This window comes from Ananas comosus, linkage group 21 (assembly GCF_001540865.1).
Source record: "Ananas comosus cultivar F153 linkage group 21, ASM154086v1, whole genome shotgun sequence".
Taxonomy (NCBI): Eukaryota; Viridiplantae; Streptophyta; class Magnoliopsida; order Poales; family Bromeliaceae; genus Ananas; species Ananas comosus.
In genome coordinates this window covers 177,735-204,987 of record NC_033641.1, presented here as the reverse complement: position 1 = coordinate 204,987, position 27,253 = coordinate 177,735, and the positions used below count along the sequence as shown (strand labels likewise).

The following is a 27,253-nucleotide window of genomic DNA, read 5'->3' as shown; positions in this document are numbered from 1 at the left end:
TACTCTAATACCATGTTATGCAAATGATTGTTCTTACAAAAATGATTCAGAAACAGTGTTGATATATCCGATCTTTAAGAGAATTAAACATATAGAATTTCATCAAGGAAAGCAAGACAATGAAATAGCATATGTATATAAGAATTAATTTAACTTAGAACCTCTTTAAAATTGAAAGCATTGAGAATTGACTCTGACACCATATTATGAAATTAATTATTCGTATAAAAAAATAATTCAGAAAAAGCATCAACACATCCAATCCATTCCTACCTTTAATCCCAAGCACCTAATGACTAATCTTATCCAAACTAAAAATCATATCTTAGGATTAAAAGTATTTGTGGGGGCAAGACAATGCCTTGTGGGTGTCAATCACATATTTGGCTTTTGATCCCCCTAAAAAGAAAAGTACTTGTAAAGAAACCCTAACTAGGGCATAGCTCATATCTTGGAGATGGCCCATAGAGTAGCTATTGCATTCCAACCAAACTTTATCTACTTGTTAATTAACTATAATTCCAACTTGCTAAACATAAGCTAAAAATACTATCATTTTATTTTTTTCAATCTTATTGTCCATACATATCCTTCCCTTTTTCTTTAAATAACAATCACTCCTTCAAAGCATGCACTTCTACTAAATTGTACTAAAAAGTGGCCTTCCATAGTGGTCATCAATCATGCATGCCTAAATATAATATTCTTTGTTACATATCTTCTTAATTTTGATCTTTTATGTTGTTCATTTTTTTGTTTTGTGGTTTGTAAAATGTTATCTTGTTTCTTTGTTTCAAGTGGTAACACAATATTGATATGGAATACGCTCACTTGGATTTAGATCAAAAATGCTTCCTTTTATTTGTGACACTTCTATTTCAAGTAGGATTGGTTGAATTGTGATTGAATTAAGTCTTGTCCCCGCGTAAAATTTATTATTTATAACCAATTCTGCTGAGGATATAATGTTTAAAACTGAAATTTTTTTTTCTTTCATAGAATATTTTTCACTATCGCTGTAACAGGATTACTCAAAATAGAACGCTATATGTTAAGTTTGCTAGCCTTGTTTTACCTAATTAATGATATTTTTATAAACTTCACTGAAAATAACATTTTCAGTGAAGTTTACAAAAATATTAGTACACTGCTTCTTTTAACATCGCTGTTTAAATAATATTTTATCGAACAATACTACACTCGATAGTAAGCTCAAAGAAGCGGAAAGTATGTGGAGCAAGCCGCAAACTGCGATTACTTCAAATTACCAAACTACCCTTTGTGTGCCTCTTTCGGGTACCCATAGTGGGTACAGCACACAAAATCACACACTCTCTCTCTCTCCCAAATGCAAGGCGTGCCCAAAAATGTCCCCCACAACCTCACCCACCACCACCACCACGCCGCCGCCGTCAATGGCGGCGCCGCCGCGAACCCCTTCGATCCCGGCGCCTTCCCGTCCCTCCTCTCCGCCGCCGCGGCCGCGCGCCGGCTCCCGCTCGGCCGCGCGCTCCACGCCCTAACCCTAACCCTCGGCCTCCTCCCCTCGCGCCGCAGCCCCCTCCTCTCCAACGCCCTCCTCGCCGTGTACGCCGCGTGCGCCGCCGCCCCGGACGCGCGCCGCGCCTTCGACGAGGCCGGCGCGCGCGACCTCGTCTCCTACAACACCCTCCTCGCCGCGTACTCCCGCGCGGGCCTCGCCGCGCGCGCCCGCGCCCTGTTCGACGAAATGCCCCGCCGAGACCCCGTCTCCTGGGGCACCCTCATCTCCTGCTACGCCCGGCGCGGCCTCCCCCGCGAGGGCCTCGCCCTCCTCCGTCGGATGCTCGCCACGCGTACCCCTCCCGACGACGTGGCGCTCGCATCCGCCCTCTCCTGCTGCGCCCAATCGGGGGCCCTGGACCAGGGCAAAATGATACACCGATACGTAGAGCGCCACAGAGGCTCCCCCAACGTGTACGTAGCTACGGGGCTCGTCGACATGTACGCCAAGTGCGGGTGCATCGGTGAAGCCACACGGGTGTTTGAGTGGAGCCCACATAGGAATGTGTACACGTGGAACGCCCTCATTGGCGGGCTCGCCATGCACGGCCACGTGGACACGTCGCTGGCCTACTTCGCCCGGATGCGCCGGTCCGGCGTCCGGCCAGATGGCGTCACACTATTGGCCCTCCTAACCGGGTGCAGCCACGCGGGCCGGGTCGACACGGCGAAGCGGTTGTTCGGAGAGATGGAGAGTGTCCACGGCGTGGCCCGCGAGCTGAAGCACTACGGGTGCATGGCCGATTTGCTCAGCCGGGCGGGGCTCATAGCCGAGGCGGCGGAGATGATCGAGCGAATGCCGACGAGAGGGGACGCGTACGTGTGGGGCGGGTTGCTCGCCGGGTGCAGGATACATCACGGGAACGTCGGCGTGGCGGAGGCCGCCGCGGAGCGGTTGCTCGAGTTGGATCCGGAGGATAGCGGGGTTTACTCGATCATGGCGGAGATTTATGCGGCAGAGAAGAGGTGGAAGGATGTTAGGAGGATGAGGAGGTTGATGGAGAGGGTGAGAAGGGATGCAGGTCGCAGCTCGATCGAGGTGGATCGGAATGGATTGGTTTCGATGGACGACGACGGTTGATTACTAAGATGATGCGTCATTGTGTGATTGGACTGTAATACATTCTACGTAAAGTACTCTATAAATCAACAAACACAGCAGCATCAACGAGAAAGTTTGGAGCGTCGGCTCACTGCAGCAATAGCAGTTTCGACGAGAAAGTTGATGGCGTGCTTTTCAATAGCTCTGCTTAAACAGCATTTCTACATAGAGAGTTTGTTCGCAAAAGCAAATTTAGAAGAAGAAGAAGAAGGGGCAGAGATAGGCTTGGCTATAACAAAGAGTTTATTATAAATTAGCACATGTTTCCTAACAAAATTCCAATATTAAATAACCGGGATGTACAAATATATTAACAACCAAGAAGGAATGTGAATATATCTCTCAATGAAATAATGCCCTCGACGATTCTGGTTCTCGCGTCGACGACGACGAGCCGGCGAACTCCTGTTAATGGAGAAGTGTTAAAACAGTAGACAACTTAAAAAATGTATATTTGTGTATATGTATGTGGACATGCATGTCTCTCTAAATACTTGTAGAAGCAAACTCTAAATGGTTCTGCTCCTTTAACCGCTAGATTCGTCTCGAGATACACAATCTCAATTCACATGAAGATGGAGAGAGAGAGAGAGAGAGAGGTTTCTTTTTTTCGCTTTTTTGGTGGTGAGGGTGAATAGAAAGGTACCTGGATTAGATAATTGTTGCAAAATCTCATGGAAAGTTGTTGAACGGAAACAAGTGTAACACCGCCTGTGACCATTTACCTGGTACACCTGTTCCAGAGCCTGGGAACACAGATACATGGAGTGGCCTCATTATCTCAGAGACCCAGAGAGAGAGAGAGAGAGAGAGAGAGATATCATCGAGACAACGCAAGAATTAGTAAATGTATGTATATGCAAGGAGTGTGTGTACACTTACATGCTCCACGGTCATTTGTTCAAGCTGAATTCGAGCATAAATATTGTCCTTCGCTAGAGCCATAATGTCACTGCATAAAAATTAGATAAACAAATGCTTTAGGAGTTCTAGAGTTTAACAAGTTGTGGCACAATCTGGATCCTAGCTTCAATCTCCATCTTCCTCTTGAGAGAATACCCAACTCCAAAAGAAAAAAAAAACTTTATAATGTTTTCCTTTTGTTTTTATTAAAACATTGATGACTATCACGATTTGCACTTTACCCTACTCAAAAATCAAAAGCTGCGTATAACCACTCGATTTATAAGAGAATCATTCACTTTTCCCTGCGACAAGAGGAATAAGGCGCAAACATTGTAAAAATCTACAGGTCTATAAGTAGGTTATGATTATCGAGGGAGGTAGATTTCATATGGCAATATGTCCAAGCAGCTTATCGCATCTTAGACTTTTTTTCATTATCACCTAAAGAAAAGAAGACAATTTATGAGGAACACTATAACAGCGAAAGCATGTGTAGATATATCCATAGGAACAGCGGAAGCACTGATACCTGCGAGCGTAGACATCAAGCAACGAACCATTCTCATCAACAATCGGAATTGAGCTTACTCTAGCTGGATTAAATATAGCATTCGTCAGAAAGCATATCAAACAAATAAATATACAACAACTTCAGATTTATATAGCTGTACGATACAACAGCACAAATAAGCTCACATAGTAACTGAAGTAACAAGATTGATAGTATCTTGTGAAACTTGGTAGAAGAAAGAGATTTCTATGATCTAGCGACTCAGTTTAATGAACTTGTGCACTTCTAGCCTTTCATTTTAAACAGTCTTGATTTGTCTGGATTTTCAATACACATATCCAAAGTGATTTTGAGTAGAAGTATCAGGACTCAAAGGGCTGTAGGTTTTGATTACCGAGAAGGGTAAAATGCGGAAGAACAGTATGCCTAGAAAGTTTTTTTGCATTTTAGTTGTTAATTTACCTTCAAGAAGCAAATTAAGTGCAGAACTTAGAAGGGCATCCCGTCGCAGAATCGACAGCGGGCGACCGCTTCCCCTACCAGTAGTTGGCAGCCATGTGCCGAGAGGAATGGCAGATATTTGAAATTGCAGAAGCGGGAACAGTTGAATAAGTTCCGCAGAATTCTTGCAGATGACTGTATGATGCAATCATACAGGAGTGAGAAGTAATGAATCTGAACATGTGGCTGATAAATTAAAGAAAAGGAGAAAGTAATTATTGTACATCTCAAGATCCCAGGGAGGCTTGCGAGATTTAATAATGGCATGGATGATGCGTCGTCTAGCGAGGATTTGAATATAGGAACTGAGGATATCTCATTCTGTACAATCTTTAGAGCCACATCTTTTAGACTCTCCAAGTCGCCAACCTGTAAAAAAGAAATTACGACGCTTAATAAATAGACAAGTAAGAAACAGGATCAAATTAGTGAATCATCAGAATTTATGCGACCCAACAAGAGAAAACATTTAAAACTCAAATGCAAGTTACTCTTTCTCACCTGAACTGTTTAGTTAAGTGGTACTCTTTTGTCACTTCCCAGTTGTTTTTGCTCTTATCACTTTCATTTTAATGGAGTCATAACAGGGCGGTCAAGTTGGCAAACTGACACCCGTTGACCGACAAACATAACAGTGACCAATCAACCATCTTCACATCCAATATAAAAAACAAAATGTTGCCTACTTCTAAGACGAGAAAAAAAATAAAAGAAAATGAAATGAATTAAAAATAAGAAAAAAAAAAAAAGCATCCAAGTTAGAGGAAAGTAAAATATTACATGAATTAGCGGCCTTCTATTCACTCCAACAGCTGCATCAGGTTGGCCATAAAGCTGCAGCTTGCCTTCTTTCCAAGAAGAAATAGAATGCATTTCAAGCTCTTCATTGGCGAGAGCTCGCATGTTGTTCTGCAACTGCAAAAGTGACAGGTATGATTACAATCTAATCGAGAAAAATAAAAAAATCATAATTAAAAGAAAGAAGAAGTTTCTGGTGGCTATAGATACTGAAGTTTCAAATTTATGGCATCACATGAAAAGATAGAGAATAAACGAAGAAAGTAAAGAGTAAGAATGTATTTCGTAATGATATAAAGTTTGCAACTAAGTAAATCATACCTCTCTAAGTATTAATATGAAATCAGAAGGCGTAAGCATCCCAGTTATGTTTCCCCTGCTATCATCCCAAAGAGGGACTACAGTGAAGCCCTGTAAGCAGCAGCAGTGTCAAAGTCAAACAAAACCGCAATCTCCCTTAGCAAACAATATTTGAGCGAGACAGAAGTTGGAAACTTTAAAATCCTTGGTGAAAATCTTATACCAACATAAAATTGTTAAATCGGAAAACATAGAGAGAGTACCAGTAAAGAAAATGATTCCTCAGATGCTTGATTTTTGTTTTTTTTAACAGAAGATTACATACAGTTACAGTCATTTTGATCGACTAAAAGACTGTTTTGTTAGCTGTTAACATAATCTTTTCGCATGTAACAGAAGCATCATCCCAGCGAGAGAAAAGGAAAAGTTTAATCAAATAAAAAACATTAAAGGCTGATTTAGAATCATGTGTGCATGTGGTTTCTGTTTTCAAATAAACAAAGGAACAGGAATCAACGCCACTTGGAATGTTTGACCGCATTATTTAATACTCTTGGTTTGCAACTTTTATGATTACCCATTATTCAAGTAGGAAACTAAAGTGGTGCCAGATGTGTTTTCTTTCTTTCTTTCTTTCTTTTAACCAACAAAACAAGAAGAAAATGTATTGGCACCGCAGTATATGTATATATACATATAATAAATACAAACAGAACATGAATAATGACTAAGAAAGAAGAAAATCAATTAACGAGATTGCATACTTCTTCTGCCATTATATGGAATGCTTGTTTCACAGGCAATTGAAGATCCATAACTGAGACCTGAGAAGTGAAAAAAACTGTGTCAAATTATGCATGAAGTGTTAAATATAAAAATGTTTAAACACCGTTCTCTAACAGCTTAAGCTTTTAGAGTACAACGGTTGTTTCACATGGTATCAGAGCAGGAGGTCCTAAGTTCTAGTCACGCCAGACTTCTAGCATATTAATTTTCTCCCATTTAATTTAAGCCCACGTCATGGGCCGACTAAAAAGTCTAGAGCCCAGACGTGAGGAGGAGTGTTAAATATAAAAATGTTTAAACACCGTTCTCTAACAGCTTAAGCTTTTAGAGTACAACGGTTGTTCCACATGAAGGTCCAAAATGTTTACCGATAAAAGGAATTCATTCTGACCTTGCTTGACACCGGAATAATGTCAAAAATGTTTTTTTCGGACAACATTGCAGACACCCAATGACGAAAACTCTCTATGCGTATATCTGATGTCTGAAGCAGTGGCTCTGCAGGCATCTGTGCAAGGAAAGAATTTAAAAGTTGAAATGACAAAAAGGAACAAGGTTTTGGGTAGATAAAAACAATAATCCTTTTGCATACACATTCCTATAAGATCATCTTTTTAACATAAATTCTCTTATAGAATCCGATTTTCCATATTACCCCGGGAAATGCAGTTTTGACAAAAAAATGAAAAAAAACCCTTATTGAGAGTAGAGAGTCATCCAATTTGTCTGGACAAAGTTGATTTGTTATCAGAAGGCATTTCTTGACAGAGTCTGATTATCATGAGCACAAGGGTGCATATGTAAGAAATTAAGTTTTTTGAAGAGAATACAGGAACGTTCAAATTTTGCATATCTACATAATATAAGTAAATAGATAAGTCCTCAGGGGTATAATAGTAGAAATGTTCAGAAAAAGAAAAAAAAGTTGTTCTGAGGAAAAAAGTTCTAAGAAGAAACATAAATTGTTGGAACGTACTGTTGACAAAAGAACACCATCATCCATATCCATGCCTCTGAAAGCTTCATGGTGAATAACCGATGTCATAGGTTCCTCCACGAATATAACATTGTTCAATATCCCATATTCATTAGTAGCACAAAGCTTCTGTTCGTCACACCTCCACATACCATCAACCAGAAACCGGTACTGAAATTCACCATTATTATTAGTATAACTAGGCAATTAAGACATACCAGGCCAAAAAAAGAAAAGGGAACTGAAACTATCTCACGGTCCAAAAGAGCAGGCTCACCAACCAAATTATGCGATTAGTCAAGTCAGTAGAATTGTACTCTACAAATGCTGTATACCAAATACTAACCTTTGGCAAGTCAACTTATCTCGTAATAGCACAAAATTAGATGAAGAGTGAGCAACTTTTTGATTTAGGCGTCTACTACCATTTCAACTGTATAGCCAGAAAGTCGGAATTAACACAATAGAGAGATGAAAAGTTAAGATCCTTTGGGTATAAAGAGAAATCACATAGTATTTACTTCAAATAGATTTTTTTTTTTTGGATTGTAGATAGTTGGTAGGTTAGAGTTGCGACAAATACGTCGCATTCTCCCTGTTAAGATACTAGCAAAAATTACTTACTTTAGATGGAACATCGAGGTCACCCTGTGTTTTAATTTTGGATCCTTAATTCGCTCATGTGGGCCATAAATTGATATTGATATTGACAAAAATTTTAACAGGTCTTGACAAAATAACACTCTAAAAAAAGAGGTATTCGGGTTATTTATATTCCCAGTCTGTCGAGATTAGATGATGACCGATGAGAGCTATAAGTGTTGAGGTTTTGACACAAAAATTAAAAGAGCTGATTACATATGATAGGAGGAAGAGAGAGGAAGAGAAGGGCGATGGTTATGGACCTTATGGTGACATATCACATTATCTCTAGAGGCAATTAACTATATCAAGTTTACCAAGGGTTACAGTTAAGTAACATTAAGTGACTAAGACATGGTGTAATAGTTGATAAGGAAAGGAGAAATTGGGCAGCCATCAATCAAAAAAAGGAAATAGAGACCACCTGAACGTGCGAGGGAGAAGAGCGCTTCACTCTCATCGCTTCTTTTAGAACAAAAGACACACTTCTGCAGTTAGCTCGAAAACTCTATCAATATTAGCATATTGACTAATGTCATAGGAGAGAAATCGCACTAACGGGTTGGGCTACAACTGACCTAGACCAAAACCTATTACAGACACCAAACAAAACCTATCTGACAGGTAATTAAATAATAGCAAATTAGTAATCAGACCATTAACATTTTTTGCAAAAATTTGTACCATATACGACATAATCGGTCAGACAAGTCAAAGCCCAATTAAATGAGATGCCTTAATGACGTAGCTTTCGGAAAGGAAAAGTATATGTGGATGCAAGGCATATCTGTGCTTTTAATGTCGAATTTAAGTAAGCGGTCTCTTCTCATCGTTGCATCCAAATTTACTTCACTGTTATTTTTCGTCCTGGATCCATCTAAACAAGGTGAGGGTTGATCTTCAAGTTGCATCTCAAATACCTTACAACTAAAGGCCTGCAGTGAACCATGCCTATTACTTATTAAAAGCTCCGAATTGATTTAAGATGTCCTTGAGACGGAACAGAAAATCTACTGGGCCTATAATTGAGAGACATGGCATCTAAATCCAAAAACAAGAAGCAAAACACTATTTTTAACCAGTAATCTAACAGTACGAAAAATTAAATTCTATAAGTAATGTTCTCAACATTGAAATCTTTGGAACCTACCATAACCAGCCTCAATAATGTGCCCTGCCCAAGTGCCCATGAATGGTGGAAAAAAATCACTAAAATTACAATCACAAATAAGCAATTATTTATTGTCCAAATTCGCCATTACCGAGCTTCCTGTTTCTCTTTGAAGCATTTCCCCACGTTATTAACTCAACAAAACTCGCATGCAACACAAAATTACGAACTTTTGAAACCTAAATCACTTGCCACACCTGATAAACCCCAGGGGGGAGATCGAAAATCGCCTGGTACTCCCCCATCGAGCCCTCGACGAGCGCCATTTGATACTGATCGACCCACCTACACAAAAAAGCAACCACAAGATCACACCTTCTCACCCCGATTCCACCAAGCCGAGCCATCAAAACCTCAAAATTAAGCACAAGCCACGAACCAAAATCACCAACCTCGTGAAGGAGCCGCATATGGCGACGTGCCGCCCCCCGTAGGGCCACGAGAACCGCGTCAAAACCATCGAAGCGCCCCGCCTCCACTTCTCCGGAGGAGCAAGAGGTTTTTGGGCGGGTTTTGAGCTCGGAAGCTCAAAATCGGAAGCGGAAACTCGTCCGAAACCCTAGATTTCTACATCAAGGGGTTGATTTGGAGGGGGATTGAGTGGGAAATTGGAGAGAGATGGGCGGAGCGAGGGGCAATCGCATCGAATCTATCGAAGTCTCCGCCGAGAAGAGAGAGAGAGAGAGAGAGAGAGAGAGGAGAGAGAGAGAGATGAGGGAGGAGAGAGAGAGAGAGAGAGAGAGAGAGGAGGGAAGGATCCGTGGTGAGTCGCGCGGTAAAAAACCATAGAATATAATAAAAACAATAAAATAATTTTAATACAGTAAAAATATTAATAATATAAATAAAAAATAATATTTATATATAGGGTTTTTTTTTATCTCTTAACAAATTTTTTTTTTGCAAATAACCTTATAAAATATATATTTACAAAATTGGTCATATCTTTGTCACAAACACAGTGAATGATTCAGCGTAATCCTCTTCTATCCCTTCTACTGTCAAGTCACCGTGGATGTATGGTAATACTGGGTCTCCTATGAGACCTTTGAGGTCATGAAAAAAACTACCATGAAGGACGGTGGAGGAGGAGAGAGGAAGCAGTGGGCGACGGACAGCAGCCGCAGAGAGCTCAAGGGGGGCACAGAGAGAGATGGGAAAAGCTCGAGGAGAGTGAGGGGAAAAGAGAGATCATGCGTAGGGGTTATAGATAACGCTTGAATACGAAAAATTATTCACCGTATTTGAATATGATAAATCATTCATCTTATTCAACTTAAACTTTCAGCATCGCGCTTACATGGCAGAGATTGAACTAATTTTGTAAATATAAATTTTATAGAGCTATTTGCAAAAAAAAAAACTATATAGAGAGAGAGAGAGAGGTAGAGAGAGAGAGAGAGAGAGAGTTGATCTTATGTGAGCTCAACATAGTTATGATTTTTTAGCATCGGATAATCTCAATATTCGTACAATATTAATAAAGAAGATTTAATGAAACACACGGTTAATAATATTATAAAAATTTTTAGGCAATCCGTCGGCTAAAAAATTACAAATATGTTGAGCTTCTGTATTTTTAAAAGTATACGAGCTCAACTCTCTCTCTCTCTCTCTCTTCTCTACATATCTTAAATTATTGTGTGCAATGGGTGTTTTCACATACACACTATGCACCGCACATTATATTTGGTGTTTGCGTGGATGAAACTGTAACCAATGTGTAGTTGAAAAATATATACAGTACCTATCTCTCAATATATATATATATATATATATATATATATATATATATATATATATATATATATATATCACTAGCAGATGAATAATAGAATTTATTATCACGTTTTAAATGTTATTCTTGCCTTTCCCATTAAATTTAAGGCATTTAAAAAGTAAAAAANGAGCTTCCTGTTTCTCTTTGAAGCACTTCCCCACATTATTAACTCAACAAAACTCGCATGCAACACAAAATTACGAACTTTTGAAACCTAAATCAGTTGCCACACCTGATAAACCCCAGGGGGGAGATCGAAAATCGCCTGGTACTCCCCCATCGAGCCCTCGACGAGCGCCATTTGATACTGATCGACCCACCTACACAAAAAAGCAACCACAAGATCACACCTTCTCACCCCGATTCCACCAAGCCGAGCCATCAAAACCTCAAAATTAAGCACAAGCCACGAACCAAAATCACCAACCTCGTGAAGGAGCCGCATATGGCGACGTGCCGCCCCCCGTAGGGCCACGAGAACCGCGTCAAAACCATCGGAGCGCCCCGCCTCCACTTCTCCGGAGGAGCAAGAGGTTTTTGGGCGGGTTTTGAGCTCGGAAGCTCAAAATCGGAAGCGGAAACTCGTCCGAAACCCTAGATTTCTACATCAAGGGGTCGATTTGGAGGGGGATTGAGTGGGAAATTGGAGGGAGATGGCGGAGCGAGGGGCAATCGCATCGAATCTATCGAAGTCTCCGCCGAGAAGAGAGAGAGAGAGAGAGAGAGAGAGTGAGAGGAGAGAGAGAGAGAGAGAGAGAGAGATGAGGGAGGAGAGAGAGAGAGAGAGAGAGAGGAGGGAAGGATCCGTGGTGAGTCGCGCGGTAAAAAACCATAGAATATAATAAAAATAATAAAATAATTTTAATACAGTAAAAATATTAATAATATAAATAAAAAATAATATTTATATATAGGGTTTTTTTTATCTCTTAACAATTTTTTTTTTTTGCAAATAACCTTATAAAATATATATTTATAAAATTGGTCATATCTTTGTCACAAACACAGTGAATGATTCAGCGTAATCCTCTTCTATCCCTTCTACTGCCAAGTCGCCGTGGATGTATGGTACTAGTGGGTCTCCTATGAGATCTTTGAGGTCAGGAAAAAAACTACGATGAAGGACGGTAGAGAAGGAGAGAAGAAGCAGCGGGCAACGAACAGCAACCGCAGAGAGCTCAAGGAGGGCACAGCGAGAGATGGGAAAAGAGAGATCGTGCGTAGGGGGTTATAGATAACGCTTGAATACGGAAAATTATTCACTGTATTTGAATATGATAAATCATTCATCTTATTCGACTTAAACTTTCAGGATCGCGCTTACATGGCAGAAATAGGATTAATTTTGTAAATATAAATTTTATAGAGCTATTTGCAAAAAAATATTTGTTAAGAGGCTAAATGCAAAAAAGAAACTATATAGAGAGAGAGAGAGGTAGAGAGAGAGAGAGAGAGAGAGTTGAGCTTATGTGAGCTCAACATAGTTATGATTTTTTAGCATCGGATAATCTCAATATTCGTACAATATTAATAAAAAAGATTTAATGAAATACACGGTTAATAATATTGTAAAAAATTTTAGGCAATCCGTCGGCTAAAAAATTACAAATATGTTGAGCTTCTGTATTTTTAAAAGTATACGAGCTCAACTCTCTCTCTCTCTCTTCTCTACGTATCTTAAATTATTGTGTGCAATGGGTGTTTTCACATACACACTATGCACCGCACATTATATTTGGTGTTTGCGTGAATGAAACTGTAACCAATGTGTAGTTAAAATATTTATACAGTACCTATCTCTCAATATATATATATATATATATATATATATATATACTAGTTTGAATGGCACTTTAGTATTTATATTGAACAACAGTTATAATTATAACTATTTTTTAAATATTATATATAATAATTATTTATCTCCAAATAGATATATTATTATTAGAAAATTGTCCCTCATGTTTGAGCTCTGAGACTTTTTGATAGGCTCAACATGTGCTTTGATGTCATATTAAATTTTATGAAGCAATTTATTTTCTCTAATAATTTAAGTTATCAAAGAATGATATTTTTATATGCAATAATTTATTTGCTTTGTGCAATTCTTTTTTTTAAGGAAAGGTAGCATACTACGACTTCGAGCTCGAGCTTCAAAACTTCATGTACCAAATACAGTAGACGACTAGTATGTGCCGATGCAAACACTTTACTTAGATTTAATACAATTAAAACTATAATATAATAATATACTATATATATATATATAAATTAGGCTACTATACTATCGGTGCACGCGACGCTCCGTGCTACCAAGTTGTTTTTGATGATGCGGCTTCCAAATCGACGATCGCTCCGTTAGACTTGATCTACACTATTGAAAGTATTTAGAAACTAAATTTCATAATTTTTTGATATCATTTACCTATCAAACAGTAATCTAAAATTGAACGGTCTGAAAATAAAAATCTCATAAAAAATAATGATAAAAGATTTAAATTCAAGATCAGATATACTGATCTACTCTAAATAGTGAAAAGAATTTTCTATAAAATTTTCATCGCATTTGGATTGTTTTATACTGTTTAAACTCACAAACACACCACATCAGCATTAAAATTGTCAATTTTGAGATCTTTTGATCACTAGTTAAATGATGTTGAAAAATTATGAAATTTAGTTTCCAAATACTTTTAATAGTATAGATCAAGTCTAACGAAGCGATCGTCGATTTGGAAGCGCATCATCGAAAACAACTTGGTAGGACGGGAGGCCCCATATATATATATGCAATCAAATAATCCCTATTTATGATCTATAGATAAAAAAAAAGTAATGCACCTTTGAAAGTTTCCAAATCTTAGACATTGGTGAGTAGCTCGAAAATTAAAAAATTGAAAAAGAAGCATTAATTATTTGATTAACAAAAATTAATATATTCAAAATTAATGATTATGATTTACAAGCTTTTTAAATGTTATGGAACACATCTCTAATAAAAGAGTTTAAGTTATGATTCTCACTTAACCCTGTCTCAGTGTTTTTGTGGCAGGTGTATGAGATGTAATTATACACCCAGTTCAGGGACTTAGTTCTCCATTGGAGTTTTTATTCGTACGGTGTATGAGATGTATTTATACACCCGGTGCACGGCCGCGAGGAAAAGGAGATTTTTTTTTTTTTTTTTTTGTTGTTACTTGTGTTAGTAGTTTTTGTTAGTTTATCACTAACTTATTTTTCTTTTAAAATTTCTTAGCCTTTTTAATTTTAGTGTATATATATATTTATAACAAAATTTAGTAGGAATGTTTGCATTTTTTTGTTAGCACAAATTGCAAATACTTGATTCATGATAAATCATCCATTTATAATTTTTTTTATATTCATATAATTAGTGATATTAAGTAATCTTAATTTTTTAATAGATGTACATAAATAGCTTGGCAGACAGAAAAATTTTCAGATACATAGACAAGTGGACACACGGGTAAGGAGATTAATGCCATGCAGAAAGACACGTTGCAGATATATAGAAAAGATAACGGCATGATAAGTTTTTAATTCATTTGTTAGTATGCGAATTTGAAGCGTGCTCTCCTTATAAGCTAAGCTTTTAATAAAGTTGCTTGCCACATCATTATAACAAATGAAAATATAAATCCTTCATTGTATTTGTGAATTTATATCTTTCAGTATATTTATATAATTAGTTAATAAATTTATTATTTTGACATGCATAGTTAGATAGTGCGACGTATAGATTGGTTTACAAATAGATGGACAAAAACTTTGCAATGGTGCCGAGGAGATAACAGCATAATTAATTTTCAATTCATCGATTAATATGAGAATATACCGCGCTCTTTCTTTACTTGTAACACTATTATAACAAGCAAAAATAAATCATTCACTCCGTTCTAAATTTATATTTTGTATATATTTAGCGTAATTAGTAATACTAAGTGATCTTATTTTTTGACAAGCGTATTTATATAGACCGACAAAATCACAAATAGAATAGTGTACTTATAGATAGATAAAATACACTATTAATTTTTAGTACATCATTTGCTGTGAGAGTTTAGAGCATTCTTTAATTCTTTAATAACTAAAATTTTAATTGTGCACCTAGCCTCGTTGTTATAACAAATAAAAAAAAACAACTGCACTATGTTTACAAACTTATAACTTCTTAATATTAATATGATTGATGATATTAAACAGCTTTATGTTTCGATCGGTGTATTTAGATAATTTAATACAACAATAAAAAATATTTTAAGAAAATTGACACTATGCAGAAAGACAAGTTAACAGTGTAGAAGAGATTACCATGCAATTAATTTTTCATGCTAACTAACTAAAATATAAAAAAAAAAATTGTGAATATTATTTAAAAAATACATATGAGATTTTTTGACTGGGTGCATAAAATCAACAAAATAAGATGTAGCTGCCGGGAAAATCTGCAGCAATACTTAAGTACAAAAAATGTTCAGCTGTGGCGCACGATTTACGAGGCAAGTCAATAAAAGGACAATTTATTACCTGTACCTTGTCTATAATTTAGTCTCATACGCATACGCACCCTACCATTAAAATTCTACAGTAAAGTAACATTTAATTTATTTGGTCGATTTTATAATATTAAAAGATTTATACGTCAAAAATCATAAATTTAGAATAACTCTTTCTCTACCATTAATTTTTGAGGTTATAGATTTTTATAATACATATTTTTTTTATACGTACTATATATATATATATATATATATATGATAGATACTATTAATTAAAACACTAAAATTCAAAAAAAAAAAATGTTGGGGGTACAGAGTGTATGTATACATGTGGTTCAGGCAATTATATTCTCCCTTTATTCCCACTTCAAAAAAGCATTAGCCGAAATAGCAACAGGATTAGCCATGAATTAAGAAACTAGAGGATGCTATTTCTTTTAAGTATTTAACTTCTTTTTTAATGATGCATTTTGCCACATAATCAAAAAATAAAGGAAATAACAACACTATATTAACGCGATTATTTCTCTCTTCCAATTTTATCGTTTTAGTTACAGAAAATAATGCAATAAGTAATTATACTACCACATAAGAGAAACTAAGAACTCTTTTTTACATATTTGTATAAACACGTTTACGAAAATGGACAAGTGGATAACTAGATTAACTATTTTGAAGACTCATGCCGTGCATGCAGGTAAATACGTTGCAGTGCTATACAAATAAAAGCAAGAAAGAGCAACACAATTAGCATCGACTTTGTCGGCTAGTACGCGAGATTAATTAGAGTGGTCCGCTTTTACGACAATAGTATTTAATTACCATGTTGTCATAATAAATTGAAGAATTAAAGTTTATACTACATTAGTGTGAGAATTCTTATTTTACTAGCCTTATTTAGTGTAAAAACAATAAATAAGTGGTTTCATAAGCACTTAAGAAAATGAGAAAACAAAGAACAGATAGATAAACTATATACTAGATCTATTTCATAGATATGCGTAAATAGTGGACAAGTAGAAAGACAGATAAATAAATAGTTATTTTAAAAAAATTAACATTGGTGCTAGCTGTTAGTGTGATAAATCTGTTAGTATAAGAGATTATGATGCAACGTATTTTCCATCCATTTGAAGCCGCGAAACATGCTCGATCACTAACTGAGAAGGAACCAAAACTTTTGGGTTTCATAAAATATTACTCGTATAAATCATTTAGATTTTGTTAAATAAATGTGAATGAAGAATCAAGTAAGCAATAACTAGGATTTGTTGTTTGGTTTATACTATGCTCCCATATATATATATATATATATATATATATATATATATTTTATTCTTTTCTCTTTCTCATTCAACATTTTTTTGGTATACAAAGGAGATTGGATTCTTGATCATATCATAAAGAAGGTTTTTTCTATTGGCTTAAAGGACCAACATTCTGTCCTATGACGGAAGGTCGAGTTGGATTGAGTCGAATCATATTGAAAGTGATGGGAGGCTGATTTCGTGAGTGCTATATTTGTATATGTTTTAAGTGAATTATTTAAATCATTCTAATACCTCAGTATTTGGAATTAATGATTAACACAAACAATCCGACATTTTTCATCTCCCATACTTTCAAACCATTTAGTATAAATTTACCTGCAGGGTGAAAAATACACAGAGATTATCAGAACTACAAGCTGTTTGTAAATGGAGACAAAACTTTAAACACTTGCATTTTTTAGGGTCCTAATCTTTACAGAATCTTAGGGCATGTTTGGTTCATGATCGGGATAGGAACAAGAAATGGAATTGGATTGTTTTGGAATGGAAAATGGAATGACGAATCATTCAAAAATATTTGGTTCATTATTATTGGCATGAAAATTTAAAATTTTTAAGAGAGGGATTTGATTAAGAAAGAAAAAAAGTGATGAAGGGAGAAGAGATAGGTATTGGTGAAAGAAGATTTTGAATAGTTTACTTTCGAATGAGTCAATTCGGAATTCAAAGTCGGATTGGATCATAAATGGATTTGGCCATTCTCATTCCACAATGAAATGAAAATCGAAATCCGATTCCTATAAAACAAACAGCAACTATCGGAATCAATGAATTCCATTCCGATTTCATAGTTTAAAATAGGTGAACCAAACATGTCCTAATTTCTTCACCTCATCATTCGTAAAGCTGTCCAAAAAATTATTGCCACTATCTAATTTTCATAATAATTTTAAATTTTAGATGGTTCAATTAAAAGTATGAGATGATATGGAAAGAGATAACACTGCATTCAAGCAACGGTCTCTCCTGTTGTTGGGGATAACATCAAGGTACTGAAATTAGAATTTCAAACAGATTTTGAGTATCGAACCCAAACTTTAATAAAAATTTAAACATGGACATTAGGTCCTGGATGATTCTGGACATTCGATCGTGCTAGAGAAACTGGAAAGGGCTGTTTAATAAGTTTTTTTTGGAGTCTTTTTTAGCTTCTTTTTTTTTTTTTTTTTCCCTTCTTTTCTTTAGCTTTTTCTTTTTTTCTTTTTCCCTTGCTTATCTCAAGGCCCAGCTGCCTCACGTTTGTTTCACTTTCCTAAATTAATGGCTATCATCATACTCTCTAAAAAAAAAAAAAAAAAATGATAGTTCAAGCTACTTTTATGTATTTTTCTTAAATAACTCTTGAGTTCTATTGTCCGTTACTAGCATAAGTGACAAAAAATTTTATAGTTGAAATATAAGACTTCAATTTTGAAATCTAATTGCTTTACATTTTAAATAACTTTATTTCTTAAAAAAGTAAATAAGAAAATAATATACTACCATTCTCTCTCTAAAAAAATATACATATATGTACTCGAATTCTTCATTGTTCCTACAGGACGGCCCTGATGACTGGTTCAACCAGAGAAGCCCAACAGCAGGTTTCACTACCAAGTACCAACCGGCCGACAAGGAAAAGATTATTAGAGTATAACAGTTGTTTTAAATATTTTTATATTTAACACTTTCTCATCACATGTGGGCTCAAGACTTTTTTTTCTAGCCGGCCCATGACGTGGGCTTGAATTAAATAGAAAAAAATTAATATGCTAGAAATCCGACATGACTCAAACTCGAAACCTTCTGCTCTCATACCATGTGAAACAACCGTTGTATTCTAAAAACTTGAGTTATTAGAGAACGATGTTTTAAATATTTTTATATTTAACATCTTTAGATGCAAACTTGTACTATTATGCCATGAAGACCCATTTGGTATGCAGATCTCAATAATACTATTAAATGTAGAACAGATATACTTTTTTGCTTTCCGATGGTACTGCAAAAATTAGATTTTTAAATGATTTATTGCAACATATACAAGGTGATATTACCTACGGAAGCAAAGTAATTTTAATCTTTCTGAGGCATATTTTCAGGAAAGATAACACTAATGTGATTGGAAGTGCCAATTTGAAGGCGTTGAGTTGGGGTTTTGAGAAAATTACAACCAAACCCAAAAACTAAGACCGAAATTCAAAAGCCAAAATTAAACCAAAAGTGGCAGCAGTAGCATTTAAAACCATAACCAAAACAGTGATGAACCAAAAACTCAAAACCCTTTTGACAATAACAATTTGCGGCTTTTAATTCAGATTGGGAAGTAAGAAAAATCACAACTTTTTTTGGTCCCCTCACTATAAAAAAATATAGGGTAAACTTTAAATACCCTTCTTATGGTTTCACACTTTCTCACTTTAATAATCTATGGTTTAAATTGTATCAAGTTAAGCCCTGTGGTTTCGCACTTTCTTACTTTAGTACCAATTTAAGGTGTATCAAGTTAGTACCCTGTGGTTTCGTTTTTCTTTTTCTATTATTCATTTCATTAATTTTTTTCGTTAAATCAGTGACAAAATTAAAATTAAAGGATACTAAAGTGAATATTCGATAAACCTAGATAGAGTATCTAAAATTTTTTGTATATAATTTAATAAAATATTAACAGAAGAGCTGACAAAAAGAAAAAAATGAAACCACAGAATACTAAATTAATGCACTTTCAACTACAGGATATTAAAATGAAAAAGTACGAAACCACAAGGTACTAAATTAATACACTTTAAATAATAAGATACTAAAGTGAAAAAGTACGAAAACACATGAATGATATTTGAAGTTTTTCCAAAAAAAATATTTAACCATTTGACCATGCATTCAATATCACATATTAAAGTTTTTTTTTTTTGAAAAAAGAAAACATGAAATACGGAATTAAAAATCCATCTGAATCTGAATATTATGCAATAGTTGGGATTAGATTAGATTAACTTGAGGATTTGTGTAATCAAGATTTTGGGGAGTAGAAGTAGATTACCATAAGATAAGATTACGTTGGAGATCTCTCTACGGCAATTTGGTCAGTTCAATGGTCCTGCAAAAAAGTGACCGAACCAATCAACTAAACACCGTCACCATTTGTTTGTATCCCATTCACTCAATCATTTGAAAATATATATATTCATATGGGCCCTGCAATATCTTTCACGTAACATTAAATAAATAAATAAAAAGACAAATGAGGGTCCCAACCCTCAGCAAAAGAGGTTAAATGAGGAATTAGGAATACAACAACTGACAACAACTGACCCCTAACATTTTTCTTTTTCTTTTTGTGTAGAATGTTTAGATGGTCCCTATACTGTCCCCATACAGTAACTTGATCTTTGTAATTTTTATTTAAGATCTTTACATCCCCAACTTTCTAATATATATATATATATATATATATATATATATATATATAGAGAGAGAGAGAGAGAGAGTAGTGTAGAAATTGGGATTGAAGTACTATCAATAGTACCAAGGCTCCGGTACTGTAGTCTNTAATATATATATATATATATATATATATATATATATATATAGAGAGAGAGAGAGAGAGAGAGAGAGAGAGAGCTAGGCCCCTATACTATCAATAGTACCAAGGCTCCGGTACTGTAGTCTTGTTTTCAATATTAGGATGTTCATATCAACGATCCACACCATTAAAACTGATCTAAAATATTTGATGTTTTTAAAAATAAAATTTTATATTTTTTCGATATAGTTTATTTTTATGATCAAACCATTTCAAACTTGTCAATTTTCAATGACTACTATGACGAGTTTGTAGTTTAATAATGCAGAAAAATCTAAATTCATTCAAATTTTGATAGAAAACACTTTAAACTATCTAAATCAAGGTCAACATCCTTAATCTTGAATTCAAAAGTTCTATCCTTAATTTTTAAAAATTGTTCAATTTTCATCGTTCATTTTGACATATATTCCTAAGAACTTCATATATTCTAGATTATATTTGACGATCGTTGATTTGAACACCCTAAGATCAAAACGAAACAATAGTACTGGAGCTCCGGTACTATAGATAATGTATTAGCCTCATTCTATATATATAGAGAGAGAGAGTCCGATTATGGTGCTTGTAAAAGTACCAAACAGTTAGTGCTTGTAAGTTTTTCGTCATTAGATCTACCCGTTTGATTATTTCCACCCGTTAGATCATACTATTCAACTACCCACTCACTCAACCCAAAGGGACCACTTCATTCTAACCGCACATCTCTTAATTCAAGGGTCAAAAACTTACGAGCACCAATGGCTTAGTACTTTAACAAGCATAGGAGCTCAATTATATATATTGTGCTTTCAATCCCTAACCATTCAAAAGATTAAAATATGTAGTAAAATAACATTTAGGCCCTCTTTGGATGCATGAATATATCTTTTTTATTTACTCAAGAAATATATAATAGATAAAAAAACATAATCAAATGTCTATAATAGATAGTATATCCGACCTTCGAGTCATTTTGCCAGAATAAAATAAAGCATCTCATAGATGAAATATTCTATCCAAACAAATTATGATTGCTATGACATTTCAAGGAATAAAAATCAAATTCCTAACTTTCAATGACAGAAGAAAATATTCATCCTGAATTACTTACCATTATATATCTTATTTAGCAAGCAAACAGACACTTAATCATATCCAATGTGAACTAAAATAAGTACATTTTTATAGAAGATCAAAATAGTCATTTACTAAAAATTTTGGTTTTTTAATATCTTTTCAATATGAAAAATACAGGAACCAAGTTGCTATATTGATATACTACGGGGCTAACCATATATTTTACCCTTTTTTGTTTTTATTCGCAACATAGTTGTTTGAGAATATATTATTAGCCAGATAATTTATCAACATTGTCTCTTCACACGGTTCTCTCCCTTGGCATCCTCCTTTGTCCTAGCAACGCCTGTCACTATCTACTCATTCAGTTTTGTGTATCACTACATCATTGTGTTTGCTTATGGCAAAAGCTACAACCCAACAAATAGGTTAACTGCTGATATCTAAATTCTAATGTATAAACCACAAATAGTAAGACAAATAAAATAAAGCTATGATAAACTCATCATGCAACTCAGTAATAAATGCTTCTGCAATAGCATTATGTCAACTTAATTTGAGCTGATTATTTTCTCTCTCACCACCATTTTATACAAAAAATTATGAAAAATATGATATAACGAGACTGAGTTCACATTAAATATTGCTTTGATTTTTGGTAAAACCTTATGAAACCAACCGGAATTATGACCCGTTTGATTCGACGACTCAATCTTTCAAAATTTTAATTTTGTTATCCATTTGATGTCTTTTTTACTACAACATTTGGATGTATCATTTTATTTAACATATTTAACTAAAGTGTATCAAATAATTCATGTAATTATATTTTCATCGAAGCAAGCAATGTGCTCTAATCTAATTTTGCAATCGAAGAACCATCAAATGGCTCAAACCACATGATATGAAAAATTGGATAGCAAAATCAAAATTTCAGGAATTGTGTAGTTAGATCAAAAGCGGCCATAATTTGGATAAGTTTCATATATTTTTACCTTAATTTTTCCATTTGAACATGTTAAGAATATAGGTCCCAAATTAGATGGAAAATAGAATACTGACATGAGTATAATACGAAAGGTTTCTCTACCTACAAGCTTTTTCTTTTTTCTTTTTTTTTTTTTGATTAAACAGGGGGGACCCTATTTGAGAGAGTACAACCTCTACCTACAAGCTTAAACTCTAGGGTTGGCTTGAATCCTTCAACAGAACATAGAATGGACACTGTAAATGCATTAAAGGATCATCAACTTTTTCAATAATTTTTATCTCCTATTTTAGTTGAAAGAAGAAAAACATTTACCCTTATAACTTTCTGTAGACTCTTCACAATCCATTTATGTGGCAGTTTTCATTGGCCTATTTGGACTCAATAATTACCAATAGTCTGGTTAATCACAATCATGCTAAGTTAACCATTAACACCACTCAGCATAAGAATTAGGTATACCTAGATATGTGGTGTCCTTAATTTGTTTTCTATTTTTCACTTAGTTTATACTTTTAACCTGATATATATAGATCATGGTTAACTTGGAATCTCACCTCTTCAATTTCTTACCCTTGTGGTTGCACTACTCTTGTTCTCTCTCTAGCCTCTACCTAGCAAAAAGACAAACAGCAAAGCCCTAGAAAATCCATGCAGTGTGAAAGTTCCTTTTAGAACAAGAACAAGGCAATCCTCATGATGAGGTAATCAAATTCTCAGCACCCAAATTAATATCAATACTTGGACTGCAATCTAAATAGGGATCACAATTGGAATTTACCTTTTTCTGCTTGTCGCTTTTTGATCCTTTGCCTTGTATATATCATCAGTTCCCCTTCTTCCAACTTGAGGAAAACTCGAGTTCCGAAAGAATGTCCAACTCCTCCGAGGAAGAATCCCACAACAATTTGCAGCAGAAACCAATTGTGCCATCTTCAAGTAAAGGTGAGAGCGCGCCAACGGGAACGAAGAAGAGGCGAAGCCTTCCAGGAAATCCAGGCAAGAAGCATTGGTGAATTCTGCTTTATCTCAAAAAAGAAAAAAAGAAAGAGAAAAAAGAGAAAATCATACATCTGGCAGTATTGATGTTTTGCTGAGCTTTATAAATTTAGCACTTGATTATTCCTTTTCTTGTTCTGACCAGTCCACTTTATCCATGCCATGTTTATAGATCACCTACAAAATAAGGTAATTGTATAATCTTTCTGACAAATATTTGAGACATATGCCTATCTATCATTAAGTTTATCCACTTCTTTTTTTTCTTTTGAGTAGAGCTGTCTAGTCCACATTAAGATTCCTTAGAGAAAAAGTGTTCTCAGCTGAGTGACAAAATAAAAGTTTAATGAACCAGATGAAGCAAGACATACTAAAAATGAATTAGAAACAATTGGAAATTCTTTTCCTAAGTTTTAAAGAAGAATAACTGTACATACCTCCGATATGTAGACCCTGATGCGGAAGTAATAGCTCTCTCGCCACATACACTCTTGGCGACAAACCGCTACATATGCGAAGTGTGCCACAAAGGTTTCCAAAGGGATCAGAATCTTCAACTCCATAGGAGAGGCCACAACCTGCCATGGAAGCTAAAACAGAGAAGCGGTACAGAATCCAAGAAGAGGGTGTATGTGTGCCCAGAGGTCAGTTGCACACACCACGACCCCAGCAGGGCTTTGGGGGACCTCACAGGGATTAAAAAGCACTACTCGAGGAAGCACGGGGAGAAGAAGTGGAAGTGTGATAAGTGCTCAAAGAGGTATGCGGTTCAGTCGGATTGGAAGGCTCACTCAAAGATATGCGGCACCAAGGAGTACCGCTGTGACTGCGGAACAATTTTCTCGAGGTAATTTTCTGTGAAACTGATCATCTATCTACTCCTTTTCATCCACATTTGCTCTTACATATTTGCACTGACAAATTAAATATTTCAAACCTATTTAAAAAGACTATAAGGATAAGGCTACTACGCACTCGGATTGAAGCTGAGGACGCATTAATACATATCAGGTATAACTTGGATACTAAAGGCAGATCAATTAGAAAAAGTGACCAACCTATCTTAATACCCCAATGCAAGCCTATGAAAAGCCAGAAATATGAATTTTACAACTTTTCAAGAAGCATGCTGAAATGTTTATAGTAGTGGCAAATTTAAGAGTATGATTGTATGGCATTCCTTGTAAAAGGAGTTACTCAGTATGATCGTATGGGATTCCTTCTAAAAGGAGTTACTCACTGTTTGTTGTTCAGATATTACTGCATATACATTTTCACTATATAATGTTTGAAGTCGTAGCAATTTAGCTAGTTAGTTAGTTGGTCCTTGTGCATATACACTCACCTTTGTCGGCCTCAGAACAACCTCCTTGGGGTCCACAGACGCCTTCAGATACAGAAATAACCATCTGAGGGAATTGACTAAATAGGTCGATGGCTCACTTCTGTCACATGAAAAGAGAAACATAATCATCACATCCTCATGATGTAGGGCCAAAAGTACAAAAAAAAAAGAGGTTCTTCTCCACCCAATGCTTCCTTTCCAGATAAGGAGGTTGGATTCCGCAACAATGTCTCCTTGCACAATATGGATCCCAAAGGACTCATGGGTAGGTTCAGTAGGTTGGGGTTTGCATTTGGTGTTACCATTCAAAGAGTTCAAAATTTAACAAGCTACGAAACACATTTAGTTGATTTTCACCATTCACTATCGCCAAGTAGTGCTGCAGTAATACCTATTTTTGTCGCTCCAAACTTTCATTAAATACATTTAAAAGTTAAAGTTTCTGTTACGATAACTCAGGAAGGACAGTTTTGTGACACACCGCGCGTTCTGCGATGCATTGGCAGAAGAGAACGCCAGAGTCAACCACAGCCTCACGACCATGGTGGGAAATTTGCAGAGCCAACCCCAAGACATGCTTTCCCATTCGATGCCTAGTTTAAGTTCCTCAACTGCAGATACGCTTATGAACTCTTCTACTTCTGACCAGAATCCTAACAACCCTCTTCGATCTTTATCACTGAATCCACTAATAGAAAGAAGCTCTGAGATGTTATCTAGCCAGATCGCATCAAAAGATTCTTGGTTCCAACTAAGCGGAGGCGGTTCGAGCAGCCATTATATGCCAATGGGTTCTGCTTCTGCTTATATGTCTGCAACTGCTTTACTACAGAAAGCTGCAGAGCTAGGAGCAAAGGCCAGTGATGATTCGCTCTCGCCTATACTTCTGCGAGGCTTCACCGGCTACTCAACCACTACAACTAGGTTTCCTCGGTCTGTGCAAGAGCCTGTCAATGATCACTTCGAAACTTCCGGATTGATGTGGAACGTTCCTAATTTGGGCAATCAAAGTACCTTTCAGACGAACTCAAAAGGGAATAGAAATGATAATAACACTCATGAAGGAGAGATGCAGCAAGGTAATAATTTTCATCAAGAAATATCAAGGGAAAGAGATGTGAGAATGACCCAAGATTTTTTGGGACTAGGGCCTGTTGGAACTATTGGAATAAGTGGTCATAGCTACGACAACGACCCAGTAGTACTGAATTATTCTGATGGACAGCAGGAGAATCAACAGGATATCTATTCTTATCATCAGATGCCTCATGGTTCGACCGCATTGGAGAAACCAATGTGGGATTTCTGAAGTAGTTCATTTTGTTCATTTTAGCTCTTATCCAATGCGGGAATTCTGAAGTAGTTAATATTAGCTCTTACAGTTGCTCTTGCCATTTCCCATAGAGTTTCTTAACTGGCTGTTGACAACCAGCAGTTCGAACAGTAATCTTACACATCCTATTAGCACTAAATAATCCTGTCGGTGGTGTTTACAATCAAGTGGATTTCAAATTGGAAGTTAATTGGAGTATTATTCTTGTGAACGAAGAACATTCATTTGCCGAATTGGAAATCAAATTGACTTAGAAGTTGTTCTTACCTGTTAAATGTCAAGGACTATAGTTCAGATATTTATCTTGACACCTGTAGGAAAAATTGATATTTGTGATCAAACATATGTGAGAAAGCATAACACATATTTCTGCAGTTGTTTCTGAATAATAGATAGATTAATGCTCATTCATCAATAAAAGCAATTGAAGTACCTTAAAGTGTGTATAATGGTAGGAGAGTGACTAACATGACATTACCGAAGACAAGGTCTTCTCTTGTTTCTCAAGTCCCTCAAAAGTTCCAGAACTTCAAACAAGACAAAGGACTGAGCACCTGCACCTGATAAATCTTTTTCTCTTTTTTTTTTTTTTCCCCAAAAAGAGCACATAGGCAATCTGACCATTCTTACTTCACATGGGTAAGATTGTACCATGAAGAACCCTCATTCTCTGAGCTGTTTTCAGTAAGAGATGAACTGTATATCTTAGTAGCCCAAGCCCAATTTTTCAAGTGAGGCCAATTGGCCTAGCCCTTCACCACTTCTAGGATTATAATTATAGTATAATCGGAGTCCATCTTAGTTTAAATATAAATCCTCAAAAAAATGACTTTGAGAGAGATAGACAGAAAGCCGATTGGAGTTTGCCTCAAAATTAATAAAAATTGAAAAGTGTGGATCCAACTAAACACAAACACATAAGCCAGATCTGAATAGTAATTCCCGATCAATTTACAGCAAAAAACCATCCTCCCCCAATGACACCCAGCTCCAAGCCAAGAATGAAAAAGTGACAACTGAGCTGGCGCTCAGGATTTTAAGTGGTGGCGTAACACAGAGGTCAGGTTTTGCAGCTTTGAAATAACATCAAATAACTTTTGC

The 27,253-nt window shown here is 35.8% G+C and overlaps 3 protein-coding genes and 1 long non-coding RNA gene across 6 annotated transcripts; 2 read left to right on the top strand and 2 right to left on the bottom strand.

The window, feature by feature from the left end:
- Window positions 1,261-3,105, top strand: LOC109726579 (pentatricopeptide repeat-containing protein At5g61800-like). Its single transcript, XM_020256245.1, has one exon. It carries the CDS (start codon window positions 1,349-1,351, stop codon window positions 2,621-2,623), a length of 1,275 nt encoding a protein of 424 aa, XP_020111834.1. The 5' UTR covers window positions 1,261-1,348; the 3' UTR covers window positions 2,624-3,105.
- LOC109726578 (sucrose nonfermenting 4-like protein) lies at window positions 2,870-11,762 on the bottom strand. Of its 3 annotated transcripts, none has more exons than XM_020256244.1 (13): window positions 11,443-11,762; window positions 11,248-11,335; window positions 7,423-7,593; window positions 6,838-6,954; window positions 6,425-6,484; window positions 5,682-5,771; window positions 5,343-5,477; window positions 4,787-4,931; window positions 4,524-4,697; window positions 4,080-4,143; window positions 3,527-3,596; window positions 3,291-3,390; window positions 2,870-3,049 (listed from the first exon to the last, which is right to left on the bottom strand). In XM_020256244.1, the coding sequence occupies exons 1-13, from the start codon at window positions 11,508-11,510 to the stop codon at window positions 2,955-2,957; spliced, it is 1,377 nt and encodes a 458-aa protein (XP_020111833.1). In that variant the 5' UTR covers window positions 11,511-11,762; the 3' UTR covers window positions 2,870-2,954. The 3 variants fall into 3 exon arrangements, 2 of the variants coding, with proteins under 2 accessions (XP_020111833.1, XP_020111832.1); XM_020256243.1 differs by lacking the exons at window positions 11,248-11,335; window positions 11,443-11,762 and adding exons at window positions 9,433-9,520; window positions 9,628-9,953; XR_002220564.1 differs by lacking the exons at window positions 2,870-3,049; window positions 11,248-11,335; window positions 11,443-11,762 and adding exons at window positions 9,433-9,520; window positions 9,628-9,956 and having other exon boundaries at window positions 3,311-3,390; window positions 3,527-3,991.
- LOC109726212 lies at window positions 19,707-24,044 on the bottom strand. The gene is made up of 4 exons (XR_002220446.1): window positions 23,912-24,044; window positions 23,547-23,651; window positions 23,257-23,458; window positions 19,707-19,942 (listed from the first exon to the last, which is right to left on the bottom strand). It is a non-coding gene; the product is annotated as an uncharacterized LOC109726212 (long non-coding RNA).
- Window positions 23,106-26,405, top strand: LOC109726210 (protein indeterminate-domain 2-like). Its single transcript, XM_020255699.1, has 4 exons — window positions 23,106-23,179; window positions 23,306-23,474; window positions 23,925-24,321; window positions 25,279-26,405. The coding sequence occupies exons 2-4, from the start codon at window positions 23,348-23,350 to the stop codon at window positions 26,126-26,128; spliced, it is 1,374 nt and encodes a 457-aa protein (XP_020111288.1). The 5' UTR covers window positions 23,106-23,179; window positions 23,306-23,347; the 3' UTR covers window positions 26,129-26,405.